The following is a 19,033-nucleotide window of genomic DNA, read 5'->3' as shown; positions in this document are numbered from 1 at the left end:
TAAACTCTTTCTTAAAAAGAAGTACAAGGAACATAACATAGCAGGGCTTCTTCATTACTAATAGATCAAGGGAATGGTGATACAAATATTAAGAATTACAGTAATTTCTTAGTGATGGTCTTCAGCACCAAAGTTATGATGCTGAGTCCAAGAGTCCTCTTGTAGATATGCTGTCTTTTGTTAAAAATGAGATAGTAGTGGAGGTTGAGGTGTCATAAAACGTAGTAGCTGAAAAAAGCTTTTAATTTATAAAAAGGGAATTGGTAGGCCATGAATTATGAAGCATCTCAGGAGGGAAGTGGCTCAGTTGCTAGCAGAGAATCAGCACAGTTTTGTATAAATAGCACCAATAACTGATGGGAAACATCAGTTTACACTGTGCAGTAGTTTGAGCCCCAAACCTTAGTAATACAAGGCTATTACTAATAACAAGAATATACAGATTATGAGAATTGTTGCCAAACAGAGAGTACTGGAGGGAAATACAAATTATAGTTTAGATTAAAATCATGCTTTCCTAATGGCTGCCATCATTGAGGAAGGAAGGTAATCTGCCTCTCTATAGTTACCTTTTTTCCCCAGTTTCCTGTAATGTACCTGGTTCTAGGTATGGTCAGCAATACAATACTAAATTAGACGGACCCTAGATGTGTCCAAGAGTGGCATTATCTTTATGGCTGACTATATCTTTACCATGAAATAACTTTAATATTCAATGAAGTGTATAATTGAACAGTGCAATAATCTTATATCTGTTTTCTTTAGAAGTGATGCTTCATTATGCTTCATTTCTTCAGAAGTGAAGCTTCATTTTGTAATACATTTTGCACTTTTAAAGCCTTTTATCCTGATTTTTCTGTATTATTGCTCCTTCCATTTCTACTAGTATTTGTTAACTTCACATGTATTACAGCAGGAGTAAAGCTTCTATTTCTGAGGAAAAGCAGTGCAAAACTTGTGCATTTTCCTATTTATTTAGAGTGCAAAATGCATTGGGTATCAGGATTTATTCCCTCAAAGCTTGGGGAAGTCGTTCCTGCATGGGGAGAAAGACATTAACTGTGAAGCTTGGATCTGTACCTATGCCATGTACTTAACATAACTGTAACTTGCCACCATCACTAGTGTTTTTTTTTTTCTTTAGTCTAAAAGTAGCATGAAATACTTTGCAGCCAATCTCTGCATATGTATAAAAAGAAGTTTACAAAGTTTGACTTTGTTCTGATTTAGGGGTTTTTGTACTTTTGGGCTTTGTCTCTATTAACTTTCTGTCAGAAACTTGGAAGGTTTTTTTTGCATATGCTAGAAGTAAAGGTGAATGTTACTGACATTGTTCTGGATAACACTTAGGGAACTCTGAAGTGGTGAGCTACAGAATACCAGTAATTGAGTGTCCCTTATCAAGGTTTCTAATAATTTCTTTTCATCAGGTCTTTAAATCACACCTGATTTCTTTTCAGTGTTGTATGTGTCATGAAGTAGATTTTTCCTTTCTAACGATCTGGTAGACCTCTGTGTAATTTACCTTCATGAAATTTAAGGTATGATCTCCAAATAAGTTTACCTTTGATTCAGAATCCCAGGCAGCTGCAGAAAATACCATCTCTCAGTAACTGGTATTGCTTGAAGAGGGTGTTTTCTTCATGTATGTAACTCTACCGGGCAGATGAGGAAAGAAAAAGTGTCTAGCAAAAGAGGGGAAATAGAGTGGTGCTACCAGTTATGGAATTGAATGCTTAGAAAGAAATAAACTGAGATTTCTGTATGTGATACAGGGACATGGAGCTCTGTGTTCACCAGCGTAGGGACAGTGTATATATGCTGAACCGGATCTCCTTAGGATAGGTTGTACAATCATACAACAAATAAATATGTAATCAATGGTGTTATCTGACCAAAAAATGTGGCTGTTAATCCTGACATATGTTTTGGATTTAATGGAGGAAAAACACTGTGGTGCTTTACATCAGCTTTTAGTAAGCAGGGTCGTATGTTAGACTCATACCCACGTTATATCTATCTTTTTGTTGTTAAATACGTACATAAAAGAAAACAAATGTGAAGCACATTAGTTTAATTGAGGACTGGAGGAAACCCATTGATCGTTACTTGAAACTGCTGATAAATTTAGCTTTACATCATTGCTGGATTGCTTCAGATGATCAGATAGAAATAGAAATCAGTTCAGCTATGTTCTTTCCCCTGTGTCTTTGGGTTTTGCATTTCTGAAGAACACGTGTAGTACATTTTCATTATGTTATTCACTGCCTGGGAAGAAATCAGTGGGGAAGAGTATGGAAGCAGTGAGAGAGGGAGGAGACATGCTATACATTTTTCGAAATCTGAAAGCACGGAGTTGAAACCACATGCTTATTATTTGCTCTTAGGTTTTCAGAAAAAGCAACGATCGAATGGTTGCAGCTCTTTGAAGGTAGTGGGGTTCCATATGGCCCAATCAACAATATGCAGCAAGTATTCTCGGATCCTCAGGTTGGTTCTCACCAAGTCTTTTCTATACATTATTACATGTGTTTTACAAATGCTGAGTAATGATCACTTTTCCTGCCACTCAGACCTGATTTCAGCTACTTTAAAATGGGATTTGAGAGTTATATGATGGATTGAGTTATATGGTGGATTGACTTTAAGCCAATAATATGGCGTAATAAGAAATAAATACAGATCCTTAAATGAATTATATGCTTGGGAACACAGCTTCTGCCATAATGCATTAAACCATAGGTATTCCATGTCTTGTATGGAGTCTGTCTTTCAAAAATGGCTGGTAAAACAGGGAAAGAAACTGTAATATATAATTGCATTTTGTCAGAGAAATATGCAGAAAAGTACCTTTCTTGCTGTCCACAAGCAACTGATTTTCTGTATGGAGTATGGATAACCAGAATCTATACTGTTTGAAAAAAAAAATGGGCAACTTTTTGACTGGAAACAGAAAAATGAAGCACAAAAGTCATATGCAGAAAGATTTTAACCTTTTCTTGGCCTCGTTGTTTCTGGCTGAGAACACTTCAGCTTTTTATTTATTTGTTTTAAATTTTAAGTCTTTCACTGAATTGCATCTATGCTTAATTATAAACAATATTTTTACTTTTTATTATCTCTAGAGTTATATTATCTGCATATTCCCTGATCCCTCCCCTTCTTCTCACCTTCTGGTTTATGATGGGTTAAAGGGCCTAACACAAACCGAGTCATACTGTCTTGAATAGTGTAACAGAGTATTTTACGGCTATTCTATTGTGTGATGAATCTCCTTTAAATTAATTTCTAATAATGAGAGTAACCAGAAAAATGACTGACCATTGGAGGAAAAAAAAAAAAGCAGCCAATTTTGTATGTGTCCATGTTTACTGTCAAGAAGCGTTTCTCAGGATTGTGAATACGACTGTAGTCTTCGGGAAAGAAGAATAGGCAAAACAATCTCTATCATAACTGAATATGTTTATAATAAATATGCTTGTTATAAATATGTTTATTATACTTTTAGAGGTTACTGCAAGGAAAAGTTTTTTTTCCCGCAAATAAATATGCTCTTTCTTCTTAAAATGATGTAGTACCATGCTGGAAAGTATGCATGGGCCAAATTTTTCACTTCATAACTTTCACAGGGATTAAGATTGGGCTTTGAAGAACAAGAACTGAGCAAGAGTATTTTACTCAGAACGTGGTTGACTTGGCTGTACTTGGGGCAACATTGGAAAAATATTCTTTGCTTATTTTGATGCTGAATTCTAAGAAATCAGGTCCACTCTGAAAGAGAAGGCTTTTTAAAACATAGTATGTCATATGGCCATTACCTCCCAAATTGAAAAGAGGTTAGATGGGTTCCCTTGCTTTTGTTAGAATTCACCTAAATATTAGATATTATTATATATATATTATAATTATATTATATATATTATTTATAGATATATGTCAGTTTATTACCTGACATAGTTAGCCTATCCATAAAAGGTATCACAGTGCTTTGCAGTCAGATACCACCATATGGCAGGTTTTTCAAAATATTTTCCCATAAAGAGGCATACCGATCTCTTTTTTTCCTCATGAAACTGCTTGAAAACGTTGTCTTTTCTACACCCTTCTCTGAAATAAGTGGCACTCGGACACTGTGTTCTTATTACTATTGGAAATGAAATGTCAGTATTTGTGGCGATGCTGCATGTTACAAGTTTGTTTCATTTCTGGTGCTGCCTGCCTCCTTAAGCATTTTCTCATAGTTATTGTTCTGTTCAAGGGGAGGGGAAAAAAAAAGAAGACTACAGTTCTTTCCTCTTCTTTCTTGAAATACGGAAAAGTGTTGACATTTTAAGGTATTGCTCTTATGGCAAGATATTTACTTTACATCACTTATATAAAATTAAGCCCCCCACTCCACCTTTACATATCTGAGAGGCCATCCAGCAGACCAGCAATTCGGAGAGTAGCATACTCAGCCTTTTACGTATATTTTTCTAATCTGTACACAAATTTTTATTTTGATGGTGAAGACTTCAGACCTTCACAGATGGCTTCAGTGCCCTGAGTCACTTATCCATAGCTTGGATTTAGAGGCTTAGGGATAGTTCAAGCAAAGCTTTTCACCTTCACATTTCTTGTGAACTGTAGTTTTTGCTGTTGTACCTTGCCCATTTTCCTTCCACTTGCTCATCCTTGTGCTGCTGTATAGACAGCATGCATCTGGGATAAACGCACATGCTTGTGTATAGCTTTGCTCTTTCATAAGCCAGCCTGCAATTTTGGTTTCTGAAACCTCGAAAAGCATGACAGTGCCCTGAGACTATGTCAAAGGCTAGGGAAGAAGTCTAGCAACACCTGAGAATCCATAATCATAGAATCATAGAATAGTTTGAATTGGAAGGGACCTTTAAAGGTCATCTAGTCCAACCCCCGTGCCGTGGGCAGGGACGTCTTCAACGAGATCAGGTTGCTCAGAGCCCCGTCCAGCCTGACCCTCTGCACTATGAAATCCCAGTTATAACAGGATAAAACCAGCACCCACCACCACCAACATACTGTAATCGCAACAGTATTTTTCTCATGTGTAAAGCTCAACCCAGTCATTAAGTATGAGAACTTTGTAATCATTCTTCACAGTGTTCCCATTGTAATATGGTGGTTTTTTTCAGGCTCAGTTTAGATCAGAAAATGCATTTCTAGGAAAGATGTCACTCAGCTTGTGTTTAATAACCTTACTTACTAATACTGTGTAACAACAAGTACTAACAGTGTGATGTAAAATGAAAGAGTTTATCATAATCCAGTAATCTGCTTTTCATAGTCATATGCTTTCAACCAGAAAACCCAGAAAAACATCAAGCCTGGTGATACTTCAATATATACAAATTCTAATCTACCTCTAATAGACAATACCTAGGTTTCGCTGACCTCTTCCATTTGGGGTGTTACAGCGGAATTAGATCTAATCAGAATTCAATTTTTTAACTTCATTTTATTGCCATTGTCTTCCTATTTTGATATCCATAATGCAACAGATTTTGATATCCATAATGCAACCATAATTCATTGTAAGTGCAGTCTCGCACCATTAGCGACCAAGATGCACTGCATGGATGTCAACAATCATCAAACCGTATGCCAGCTCAGCTGTTAGCAATGCTGCAAAGGGTGCACCGCGCTGGTACCAGCCAAAGGCAGAAATCCTAGGAGGGGCTTGGAATAATGCAAGGGAGGAATGGAAGAAAGTCTGAGGAGATAGGAGAGACAAGTAAAGGAGATGATTGAAATGGTCTAATGGAACTTAATCAGCTACAGGTGGGTCGTGTTTTCAAATTTTATTTTATTTTAACTAAAAGGACCTCAGAACTCTGAAGGCCAAGAGTGGTTTGTATAACTTCTTCTATAAACTGAGATAAAACAACACATTTTTGATCCCAGGACATTTTGTTAATATCATTAACAGCTTCAATCATACTCCAAGTGAGCTGCCAAAAAACATGAAATTTTTTACTAAGTTGGAGTGCCAGGTGATACTGTTTTTTCCATGAATGGAGTTAAATGTGCAGTTTTCCCACTGATTATAATCTTTTATTCATTTGTGAAGTTAAAATGAATACCACAGGCATTTGTACTGCTAAGTCAATCAGTCTGTGGATAGAAGTATATGTGTACTTGTGCATGTATGGATAAAAAGGCTGAGAGAAAGGAGCAGATTCACTAATTGAGGGAACAATTTTCTTAAAAACAAGAAGGAGGAAAGAATGTTTGTAGAAGTTCTTACAAACTCTTAAAAGTACAGTATAGACTATTTTAATGAAGCTTTTTATAGTCAAACTTTTTCAAGCTATTTTTAAAAAATGTGTTCTTTTAACCAGGCCAAGATAGTACAAACATTAAAGGAATTCTTATAACGTTTTAAAAACTTACTAGTGACCTCAGTATGGTCCCATTTAACATACCCTGGGGAACATGCGTATGAAATACAATGTGGTTTGAGGTTTTCCAAACAAAACAAACTTAAAAGAGAATACCGTTTTTAAGAGAAACTATTCAAATTCTCCCAAAAGATAAAACAAAACAAAACCAGGTACGCACTGTACTGCAGCTAAGTATGAAAGAACAAAGTTCTTTGCTGGTTACGTGAGAGGACTGAAGGGTTTTTTTGTTTTCTTTAAAACATTACCCTCCCCTTTTTCGCAATGTAATTTCTTTCACAGTTCTTACACTGTGTTATTACTTTAATTAAATGGCTGGCATACATAAGAAGCAACAAAACAACCGAGAAATATTATGGGCAGTTTAATAAATTGTTTATTATCTGATGTTTTAGCAGATTAAATCCATTCATGTTGATGAATTTTACTATATGAATGCTGCCAGCTGAAAATAAATATGAAAGCCAAGCAGTGGTACTTCTCCGCCCCCCTCCCCCAAGCAGTTACAGTCATACCACACAAGTTGAGTACATCAGGTGTAAGACATCACCCCGATGCATCACTTCTGAGAAATATGGGGAGGGAAATATCGGAGCTGAAATATCACAGCTGGCCCTGATTTCAGCTCCTGCCAAACACCTGCAGACTCTAAAAGGATACCAAAACAAATCTCCACCCTGTGGCAAGAGGCCATCCCTTAACAACCCTTCCCTGACTTTGCATCACTATAAAAATTAATTTAACATTTTTTACAGAAACCTTAGTCTTCCTGTCCCAGAAGGCCATTACAGTTCCTTTAGCCATTTCTCTGAATATGTCTCAGAAAAAAAACCACAGTAAATTGAAGTATTGAAATATCTGATAGTTGGAATTTATCTGATGTTTTAAGTTTATTATTTGAGGAAACTTATGAAGGTGGTAGTTTTTTTATTAACCTCCAGATTGTCTCTTATTTTGGAAGTCATTTCACTTGAACACATCCTGGCAAAAATTTCCTAGCATCTGGTAAAAGCTTCTACAATCAGTGTTGTGAACACACAGAACAGCAAAAGATATAAAGTGTGTTGTATTGGTTTTTGGGTTTTTTTGGGATTGTTTTGTTTTGGTTTTGTTTTTAAATCATCTTATGCATGGTTGTTGTTGGTTTGGGGCTTTGTTTTGTTTTTTTTAAATATGACCATGTTTAATTGTTATTCTTTGTTGAAATAGACTTTTGTGGCCCACCGAGGGCTGTCCCAAGTCAAATGAAATTATATTCATGTTCATAATACTGCAGGGAGTTTTTACATATAGAGGTTTCTGCAACTGAAAAGCAGTTGATGAAGGCCTGAGGTAATACGATGTGTCTGGAAGTAATTCCTAACAGACAAGAGAAAGAGAGGAATTAAATTTTGCATGTGTCTATTAAGTAAGTACTAAAACTGGTTGGAAATTTTCCGATGGAATGTTTTTCCATTTAAAAAATGCCATTTCATTGAAAGCAAAACATCAACACGAAGGTGTCTAAAATTAAATTCTATTTTGAAACAGAAATTCAGCTCTATTCCTGTCTGTTTTGCTAAGTTGAAAATGTGTACTGCCTAGCTTTGATTTGGTGTTTCGAGCCAACTTTTTACTTCAATTTTTAAATTTTATGTAATGAAAGAAACCCACACCACCAACCATACCCAGCCCTTTAATTTTGTCAAAACTAGCTCTTTTATACTATATTACAAATGTTTTCAAGCTTTTGGTCTGTGGGAAATTTAGGAAAGTGGATTCTGTTCTAAAGTGGAAAGCATTAAGGAATGGAACATAGTTTGAAGAAGTGAAATGGAAAATCCGATTCTAAGACTGTTTGTAGTATGTGATTCCCACATATACACAATTATACAGGCTTTATATGTATTGTGGGATACTTCTATATCCAGATGTTATAGGAAGGGCTTAAAATGAGACATCACTTGTATTTTGGTATGAGGAATATTGTAATAGGAAGTGTTTTTTAAATTTTGGCTGTAGTGAAATGTGGTCCATGCCCATGCCATGTTTTTGTCTGGCCTGCCTATCGTACAATGATAGTTAGAGAGGTTATGGTGGAGAAGTCTTGAAATACAGTGGGGTTCTAAATAAAAATGTATGTTTATATTAATGATAGGCTTTTGTTTGTACACACATTTAATATACATGTTTAGATAAGAAAAATAATGATAAAGGCGGTAGTTCAAGACTTTCTATTGTGAGATTTTGTTTTCACTTGCCTATAACTTTGCAGAATTTAATAGTTTTATCTGAAATTTCCAGTGCTGGTTGTCTGCCTATGTCTGAAGTACATTTGGAAATGTTTCTGATAAAATGATCCACTCATGTTTGATAACAAGTTTCCAGAAATCTATTGTCTTCCATATCAACATACTCGTACACCTGTTTTTTGCCTGGGAGCTCTGCTGCTCATTTTTAGAGAATTAGTTCTTTTGCAAAGAGACTTGGGCAGAAAGTTGACTTCAGTGCCATAGATGTGCTCTTTTGCTGTCCCATGTTTTTAAGAGTGGGGGAGAGAAGCTGGCTATGAATAAAGAGGAATGGAGCCCCAGAGAGTGCATGCAAAAGATAAGCTTTCACCTGCTGCCATATATTTTGGTTCTTTCTGTGTTTTGTGAGCCCAAAGGTGTGAGCTTTGCTTGAGACCTGGATTAGAAATTGTATAACTGCACTAGATAAAATGGTTAGGCTTTTTCAACACCTGAACTTTGATTTCTAAAAATGTCACAATAAAAAAAATAAGAACAACACATGAGAAAATTCACCAACAACTTTACTGTAGAAGAACCTCTAATTCATAAGCACTGTGATATTTTTAAATCAAGTAACGTCTTTCTGCTGTACCCTCTTCCTGAAGTGTGCAGGACAAACTTGACTGTTGAGTAGGAGAGCATTTAGTATGTCTTGTGAACCAGGTTGTTGTCTGTCAGATTCTTAATTTGTTTGATTCAGAATATGAAAAGTAGTGAAAGAGGTAAGAGGTTGCAGAAATATGGCTTCATTTTTATAGAAGTTGAATGCCAGGCAGGAATCTCTTCCTGAATCTGCCACACAGTTCACACATGGTTTTAGGTAAGTCAGTTAATCAAAATGTTAAAAGGTGGTCATTAAATGTGTGTGCCTCATGTTTTGAGCCCCTGCCTTGTGACACCATATACTAAATATGCAGCAGCACTGAGTTCTTATGGATGTAAATGAAACTGTTTAAAGTATTCTTTAGTAATTTTAAAATGCAATATTGTTGAAAATGCTGAAAAACCTAACGGTTTTGCCCTTAATTTTCTCTTAGCCATGAAATTGGGACTTATCTAAAAAGCAGTGTTGTAAAGATGCAGTAGTTATGCTTCTGGAAAGTATAGCTTCTAATGTTAGAGCACCAAAGAAATAACCCTTTGCTAATTTTTTTTTTTTTAATTGTGTGATTTGAGTGATATATATTAAAATAAGACCTGGAGCTACACCTTACTTGTGAGAAATAAACCACTTTTGAATACCTTTAACTTCACTGAATGAGGGAGGAGCCTGACAGGAAAAAAGTCAAGCCTGCACTTAAAGATTGTACTGTATTTCTTTTGTGTGAGCAAGCAAACGATGCTTAGCAGCAGCATTTTTAATGGTCTCTTTTAATTGCTTTTAAATGTGTACATATATGAATGGTATGTCTTTAGCTAGTACTACTGGCACATGCATTCCATTGAGAAAAGATGAACGTAAGTATTTGTTGGGTACGGAGAATATTAAGTTCTCAAAAGCATCTCATTAGAAGTCCATTCTCTTAACATATTAAATTGTGTTTAGAAATTACATTGCAGTCACAGCCATTCAAAGGTACAAAAAGTCACGAAGCCTTTTTGGGCATTCCCTTCTAGACGAAGACCTGTCAAAAAGCCATGCTCAGGTTTTGAAGCAAAGAGCATAGCAAAAAAACCCTCTTTTTGAAACCTCACAGTCTTTGTTAGGCCTCAGTGTTAGGAGTCCATAATGCACGTCCCTTGCGCCTCAAACTCTTGCATTAGTTTCTGTTCTTTCAGGAGTTACACACTGCTTCCCTAACCTTGCAGTTCATCAAAGTGACATCACTTGGTTTCAAAGAAAATCTGTATTTGGTGTCTCGCATTACCAGAGTATGCTCAGGATAAGGCCATCCAAATTTAAGACGTACTGAGCTAGATGACGTGTAACTTCTTAGAAATCCTTCACAAAACATGACCCCCAGCTCTCACTTCTGTTCATATAAAGTGTATAACTATGGGGTCAAAAGAGAGTTTTTAATTAACCCCGTTGTTCTATTTATCTAAAGTTTGATGAGTGTCAAGTCTGTTATATGTATGCTAAGCGGGGAAATACATGTATATGTCTATCCCATCAAGTCTCACAGCCTGAAGAGAGTTTATATGATGAAACAATTGATGCAATTAATTCTTTAGAAATGGTGGCTTGGTTTTTTTTTTTTCATCTGAGTATTCACTGAATCACTGTCACAAAGTAATGGTCAGTTAAAAAAAGGTATTCTTTGCTTTCCCCACACTATGTAAATTGTGAGACTATCTATATTGCCTGTTGGTTGCTCGACTCACGAGACCATACCAAATCAAGTAAGAAAACACCATTTTTTGTTTTGAAATCTTTTTCTTAAGTAGATGTAGATTCATATACTAAGCTAAATTTATAGAAGAATCAATAATAAACCCTGGCATTTCAGAATAAATTTTAGACATGCTTCAGTATCTAACTCTCTCCAACAAAAGGGTCACTTTTAAAATTTCCTACTGTATTTTTGTGTTTTCAAAATTAATCGCCACCTTGTCTTCTTGGAGTTGATATGAAGATAGCCTGGATTTTTTTTTTTTCTTTCTCGGAGACCATAAGGGCTAGATTTTGTCATAGGTTTTGTTCACTTTTAAATAGATTGGTTTATAATCAATATAAGTAGCATGGTGCAGCTTTGTAGTGTGAGTTATGTTTTGTAGGCATGAAAATACTAATGATATTTTGGAGAATAAGTGCATCTTGCACTTCAGAATCTCTCACATGGTAGTAGCTGCAGATGATAATATACGTATTCCAGTAAGGGAGAAAATAAAATGGAAAATCCAACACCAAAAAAAAAGTGCAGAAACTGTGCAGATCAGGCTTTAGCTATCATTGGATCTTCAGCTGCTTTCCTGAGTGCTCAACTTAATTTAAAAATCTTAGCTCAAGCCATGACCCTGGCCCATCATCCTGAAATTACAAGATTTCCCACTCTCTTCAGCCTAAGTTCATCTTGGAGTCCCACTCACTGCTGAAAAAAAAGTGGTATTTTCAGATGAGATGCTGACATATTCACTTTGCATTGTACTTATGCAATAACACTTAAAAAAATATACTGTTTTAGTTTTATGCCTCTTACTGACAAGGAGGAATATTTGAGCCACGAAAAGGCAAGTATGTAGGCTGAGTAGGAGTGGGTATTTGAAGATTTAGATTTCCAACCACCACAAAAAGGCATTAATTAGTCAGGCAAGCTTTCTCTGTCATTGCTATTTTCCTTCTCATCTCTGACTAGTTTCATGTAGGTTTCTAGTATGATTCAAGTAGACAGTTTGTAAAGAAGCAGGAGGTATTTCCTCACTGTGCATGGTCACTGAGGCCAGGAGCATTATTACCATTGTTTTAAAGAACTCATCCTAAGCTTAAAACTGGCTACAGCATTCGGATGTCAACACTCTGAGCAGCCAGCCACATGTTGAAATTTTCTCCACACAATTTCAATTGGCTACTTAGCAACCGTAGCATTTAATTATAGCAATTTAAAACAGAAGTTGTGTAATTTTGTAGTATATGTTTTAGGGTAAAACTTCTTTTGAATTACATATAAATCTTGATTAATGTTGTTCGTGATCTCAGGTGTTCTGAAAAACAATCTTAGGTGTATTGTTAATTAAAAAAAACCCACAACCAAATTTTGATCAGGTTTACAGACAGGCCTTTGGGATGACCCAACTGAATTTTAATTGTCTAGAATGACACCTGAAACACATCATAGCTCACATAAGAGGAAAATGTATTTATATTTTTATGCATGCCTGTAATGGCCTGTTAAAATAAACATTCCTATAATGAAAGAGTAAGTCACCTCAATGTGAAGGTGGTGCATTGAAGATGATTAATGGTAGCATTAAATATGAAGATTCTGACTCACATGTGAGAGAAGACAAAGAAAATGATAATTCAGAAATTTTGAGCTAAGTTTAAGAATGGCATGAGAAAGACACAAGGATAAATTGAGATGCCAAGAAGACAGTATTTACACTATGGATCCCAGTTTAATTTCTAAGAAAAAACAAGAAGAAGAGCCTCCTTAAAACCAAACAAACCAACCTCCCTCCTAGTAGTTCCTCCCTGCTATTTTGATACCAGTGTTGCAAACTTTGCATTCATCATCCATGATTAACTGTACATATTGGCAATCTAGGTTGACAGATGGATCTGGGAATTTCAGGAGTCAGACTATGTCTCCTAACAACCTGCGAGGGCCAGTTTGAGGGGTTGCTATTTCAGTGAGCTGGGTTTTGTAGAGAAGCTTCTGCCAAATGTAGTCTGATGCTCCCTTGGCATGGAACTGGCAACTGAAATGTATCTTCCTGCAGCCCTCAAGTCACACCCAAAGAAGGCATGACCAGAAACACCATGTAGTATCTGCACATCTTGTTCTTTCAGATACTGTATTTCCACAGAGTCACAAACAAAAGGAAGAGTTAGGATTTCTCTACTACTTCCTGTGGTGCTGAAGACTACCCATTTCTCTAAAACAGCTGAAGTCTCTGTTCCAGTCATCAAGATACAGGCATTGAGTTTTAGAGAAACTTTAATCTTTAAATTAGTTACGTAATAATGGATTTTGTAAAAATTTCCCTCTTCTTTCCCCTATGCCTGAGAAATCATGAAGTCAAAAGAGAAGAGTATTTACTGACAACTGGGGTGTGCAAACCCCCCCGCCAAATTCCGATGTCACACTACTCCGTTAGATTTAGGGGCTAGCATGTACAGGGTATGAGGAAGTTGTAGACCAGCATCATTATTTTCAGAAGGGAGACAGCATCTTTCAGGCTCTGAAGTTATCAAGATATTACCATATTATTATCATTATATTCATTTCTATTGATACTGTCGGCAGATAAACCTGACTTCTTGTTTGGTAGTTTGTACCAAATTCATCAAGATCATGGTCTTGATAAAAGAATCTCTCTGTTACATCCCACAGTTTCCCATATAGGTTTGCTATCTGACCTTTGATGTGTGTGTCTTACGTAGGAATCAGCCATCTCTCAATGACTTTCTTGAGCTGTTTTTGGATATGTTACTTGTTCATGTTGAGAACTGCAGTAGCAAATTACGCTTTCAATTTTTTCTTATATGTACGTTGATATTAAAAAGTGCTGACAGTGTGCAGCATGCAGATGCTTTATTCCTACTACTTTCTACTTTCATGGCATTGCTTTTCATCTTTATGTATTTTTCATAAAGAAAAATGTTTGGTTTTAACATTTCCCTTGTGAATCTAACATTAAATCTGGAATTTGTGTTTCACTGTCCATACAATGTGTATTTTCTGGATGTAGTATTTATACACAACTTACCCTATTGCATAGTATATTCTAGTGGAAACTTAAGTTATATTGATGCAGTATTCTGGTATTCCTTATTCTCCACCCTAAACTGATACATTTGAAAAGAGACATACTTTGCAAAGGGAGTCCAATTGACTGCAAGAACTTGTTGGATTTTTAAGTGTTATATCCTATTCTTAGGGTGTAAGAATATGCATTTAATAGGAATGTATACTTGAGGCTTTTGTAAATCATGTGTTTTGAAACACAGAAGTTATGTCCTTAATATAGACTGATTTTTCTTTAATTGCCTTTTTTCTGTCATAAGCTCTGACTCTAGTAAATACGCTGTACAACTAGTGTCAGTTATAAATATGTGTTATTAAAGGAAGGTGATATTCAGTGTCTCCACAGTAAAATTTCAAAATATTTGGAAATTTAAATAACATACTTTCATGTCTTCATCCTCTGAATATGTCCTTTCAGAATCTAAAAAACTAAAATCTTACTCAGCCAAACAGCTATTCTAATTGAACTTAAAGGCACAGCAAAACCTGTGCAATTGCTAATCAGGTAAATATCTAACTCTATCCTATATTACAAGCAGGTTTATAAAAATAACAGCAAATTGTAGGTTCTTTGTGACATATTTGCTATTGCAGAAGACTCTTAAAACCAAGCATTTTTCCTATTTTAGACCAAAATGCAAACAGTCACTCTCACTGTATACATTTTACTTCTCTTTTTGCATGAGTGGTGGAAAAATAAACATGAAATGAAAGCATGTGGAAATAGTTTATATCTTTACAAGTCATCTAGGAAAGGGTGTAGAAAGAAGTGTTACTGTCATTTCACAATACAAAGCACTTTTTCAACCTTGTCTGTTTTAAGTGAATTTTTGTTTTGAACATACCAAATTCTGTGGATACAAACCTTCAGCAGCTTCAAAAAGAAAGGCAGATGTACTCATCATACTGTAGGTGTACTCTCTTTGAGATTATTGCCTTTGCGTCGGTTTGACCTCTGTCAAAGAAAAGGAGCAAAAAACCGTGCTGCTATCTTAGCTGAAGTAGCTGTCTAACTGACCATCTAAATAATCTCAGAAGTCAGTAGAGTGATAGGTGTGACTGAAATTAAGTATTTACTTAGGTATGAATAAGATTTGTATTTAGCTATGCCCTTAATTAAAAATTAATATAAAATATCAGTATCCAAGCAATGTAGATGTTAAGAAGACAACAAGATATATTACAGAAAAAGCAGTGCAACTGCTCTACAAATAGCCATTGAGTTTGGTTTGTTAATTCACTGCTTGCTTTTTTTCTGATGAAACTGCCAGTAGGTAGGCCAGCCTTTGGATGGGTAGAAGTACACTTTGACATGAGTATTTAACATTAGATCACCACTTCATTTATACAGGCCACTGGTTTTTTGGAGTGGGCGTGGAGAGTTTAGTGCTAATTACTCAGTCTTGAGTGCTCAGCAGGTGGCAACAGAAGTAACTGAGGATTCATAAATAGATTATATGTTTTTAAAATAAAGTATTTGTTCAAGATTTTTGTCAGGAACTTTTTTCACTGCATTTTGTACACATTATGTAATGAAATGGGAAGAAATAAATGTAATACCAAAGTATAAAAATCTATACATAGCAATTACAGGCTTGAAATTTATATGTATAAAGTGTAATTAGGAATTATTTTGCCAATTATAGAATAATAGAACATAGTCTTGTTGCAGAGGAGTCTTGCCTGCTGCTCTGTGTGGTTACTTAGTAAAACATCACATTTGCCTGAAGTTCTGAAAGAGTCTAAAATTGCATGTACAATATATTGCAGCTTGATTTAGCTGTATTTGAAATGATGACAGAAATTTTTTCTTGCTTAGAAAATCTCTGTCTTTTTATTTATGCTAAACGAAGTAAGTTATAATCTCCTCAAAGTTATTATGTCCCAAATTCCTGTTTCATTTCTGATTTTAGCATTTGTTCAAAATCTCCAAAAAGGTTACAGAAAGTAATAAAAGTATGCATAGGGAGATTGCTGTAGTTGATAATGGCCATCATGTTTTCTCTGTTTAGTGGCTGCATGTTTTAATTGGTTTAGTTAAACGGTGAAGTTCTCCCCTCTCCTGCTCACTCCTCTTTATTGGAGTCATTGCAGCTGTTCTCAGGAAAGTAAAATACTAAGTATATTTGCTGACCTAACAATGTTTTGTATTACCAAAGCAAAGGATTTTTCCTAATGTGTGTAGCCTCATACTGACACGTACCCTTTCTAGCAAAGAAGTACTCAACAGATAAACAGTTCTTTGCTGCTTCCTTGAACAAACTTGTATGGGCCTGAGTTTCTCTCCTGATAGCAAAACACAGCTTAAAAGTAGGCTGTTGTTTTCTTTTGTATTCTCTGTTTTAGGCTTTTTTTATAAGACAATTATGCTAAATAGAATTGGGCTAGTAGAATCATAGAACCATTTAGGTTGGAAAAGACCTTTAAGATTATCAAGTCCATCTATTAACCTAACGCTGCCAAGTCCACCACTAAACCATGTCCCTAAGCGCCACATCTACACGTCTTTTAAATACCTCCAGGGATGGGGACTCAACCACTTCCCTGGGCAGCCTGTTCCAATGCTTGACAACCCTTTTGGTGAAGAAATTTTTCCTAATCTCCAATCTACACCTCCCCTGGCGCAACTTGAGGCCATTTCCTCTCGTCTTATCCCTTGTTAATTGGGAAAAGAGACTGACACCCACCTCACTACAACCTCCTTTCAGGTAGTTGTACAGAGCGATGAGGTCTCCCCTCTGCCTCCTTTTCTCCAGGCTAAACAACCCCAGTTCCCTCAGCTGCTCCTCATAGGGCTTGCTCTCCAGACCCTTCACCAGCTTCGTTGCCCTTCCCTGGACGCGCTCCAGCACCTCCATGTCTTTCTTGTAGTGAGGGGCCCAAAACTGAACACAGTATTCGAGGTGCGGCCTCACCAGTGCCGAGTACAGCAGTCTTGCCTGCTGCTCTGTGTGGTTACTTATGTGATGTGGCAAACATCACATTTGCCTGGAGTTCTGAAAGAGTCTAAAACTGCGTGTAAAATACATTGCATATTATACTTTTTTGGTGAATCATTCACTAGAAGTGTGATTCTGGAACACATAAAATTACTTGTAATTTGTATCACATTCACTAACTAACTAGTTTTAAATATTGTCAAAAGTTTAAATGTGAACAAAATAGTAAGGAGATGATGAAGCATTTTCTTTAGATGTATGTATCCTGGATCAGAAGAGAGATCTGAAGAAATGTTTCCCTCCACGCAGAAGGATGATCACTGGCATAAATATTATTATGTTATTCTATTATGATTATGATAATATTAAGATGGGATTTTTTCCCCCATAAAGAGGAATGATATCAGTAGTGAGGTTAAATTAATCAAAGTCATCCATTGTTCTGATCTAATGAGCTGGCTACCAAGCAGCTGAAAACTGCAAGATACCCACCAGCTACTTTGGACAAGCAGAGCAGGGAGGGGGTCTATGAAAGGAATCTAGAAGTGGTTCACAGCAGGGATATATAAATGGTTGTCTTTGGTTCAGTTAGAACGTCTTGTGCAGTCCTTTTCTTCTTCTTCTTCATACTGAGGAGAAGAAGCTTCCCCCCGCCCAGTTGGTCTAATTTTTGATCTGAGATTGGCTAGCAGTTATTCACATAGCTCTGGTGTTTAGAAACTTTAAAAGTAACTTTGTGCCGAATATAACGTTCACCTTTTTAATAAAATCTTGCTTACTTATTGCTCCAAATATATTCATGAGCATTCTGACTTTCCATACTCTTTGGAAGATTTATGCCAAAGCTCTAGATTTTTGATAAAATATTACTTTTAAAACACAATTTTTTCATAGAAATTCATCTTTCAGATGGAAAGACTCCATAATCCAGCTTTCTGTATTGTGGGAGTAATACTTTCTTTTGAAACAGTTGCAATTACTTGGGTTTTTTGCAGCTGACTTGAACTCAGTTAAATACTACACATTTAAAAATGCTTCCCTACTTTTTAAATTGGTGCTGTTTTATACTGTGCCATATATCAAGATGAGTGACAGCAGAAGTCAGGATAGGAAACTATTATTTTATTTATATTCATATTTAGGCAGAAGGTTCTTCATATATTGGCTGAAGTTGGTTGTCTTGAGTAAGTTGATGATTTAAAGCTTCAGCAGTGTGGCTAACTTCACGGTTTTGCATACAGTGGCAAGAGTTGTCAGTCGATTTGTGCATTTCTTTGCTTCCAAGCACCTGAGAAACAGAAATTTCTACAAGGAGTGTTTTATGAGCAGTTTAGCATGGCAGGGCTTTGGAATACGTTTTCTTGTTTCTAAGTAGGTAAATGCCAAGACAGAGATAGCTACAATAGAAACAATTTATATATGCTTTTTTCAGAGCAAGATGGGATCTCCACCTGCTTGCACTTATTTTGGACTTTTCCTAAACTCAAACGGCTCCAGGGACTTGAATCTGAAAGGTGCTGAGCATTTCTGACCCCAATCCATCAACCAGCATGCTTCTCGTGCAATGTTGCATTCACAGCAGTGTGATTACTCATGCTTTTTTTACTTTGTACTAGTGTACACTTTAAAATGTTTAATAGTTTCAGTTTCATTATTGAATTTCATATATTCTTCCACCTGTAAAGGGTTTTCTGTTGTAACTGCCTGCCTCAAATGGTTTGTCTGTGTTCTGCATCCTGCCTCAAATGATTTGTCTGTGTTCTGCATGGATGAAAAGCTAGGTGGTGTTGCTGGTTTGGATTTTTTTCAGAATTGTTTGCTATGGTGTTCATCCATATATGCCTAGTCTTTCTTTCCCTCTGCTGGAAATACTGTCTGTTCCTATTCGCCTTTTTTTTTTTTTTTTTTTTGGAGTAATTGTGATTTTAATATCTAGATGCATTTACTCAGTTCTCCAGTGTGATGGCTGATATACTGTCTTTTTGTCTAGTGTACTT

At 36.1% G+C, this 19,033-nt stretch overlaps 1 protein-coding gene across 2 annotated transcripts in view; it reads left to right on the top strand.

The window, feature by feature from the left end:
• The window catches only part of SUGCT (succinyl-CoA:glutarate-CoA transferase), a 342,445-nt gene that overhangs the window by 141,702 nt on the left and 181,710 nt on the right, over positions 1-19,033 (top strand). For both annotated transcript variants that reach the window (XM_075142976.1, XM_075142977.1), the window contains one exon: positions 2,388-2,490. In XM_075142976.1, coding sequence (XP_074999077.1) covers positions 2,388-2,490 — 103 coding nt within the window. The remainder of the gene's footprint in view (positions 1-2,387; positions 2,491-19,033) is intronic.

The sequence above is a fragment of the Calonectris borealis genome, chromosome 2, assembly GCF_964195595.1.
Source record: "Calonectris borealis chromosome 2, bCalBor7.hap1.2, whole genome shotgun sequence".
Classification (NCBI taxonomy): domain Eukaryota; kingdom Metazoa; phylum Chordata; class Aves; order Procellariiformes; family Procellariidae; genus Calonectris; species Calonectris borealis.
The sequence above is the reverse complement of the archived record's forward strand: the minus strand, read 5'-3'. Positions and strand labels throughout refer to the sequence as shown.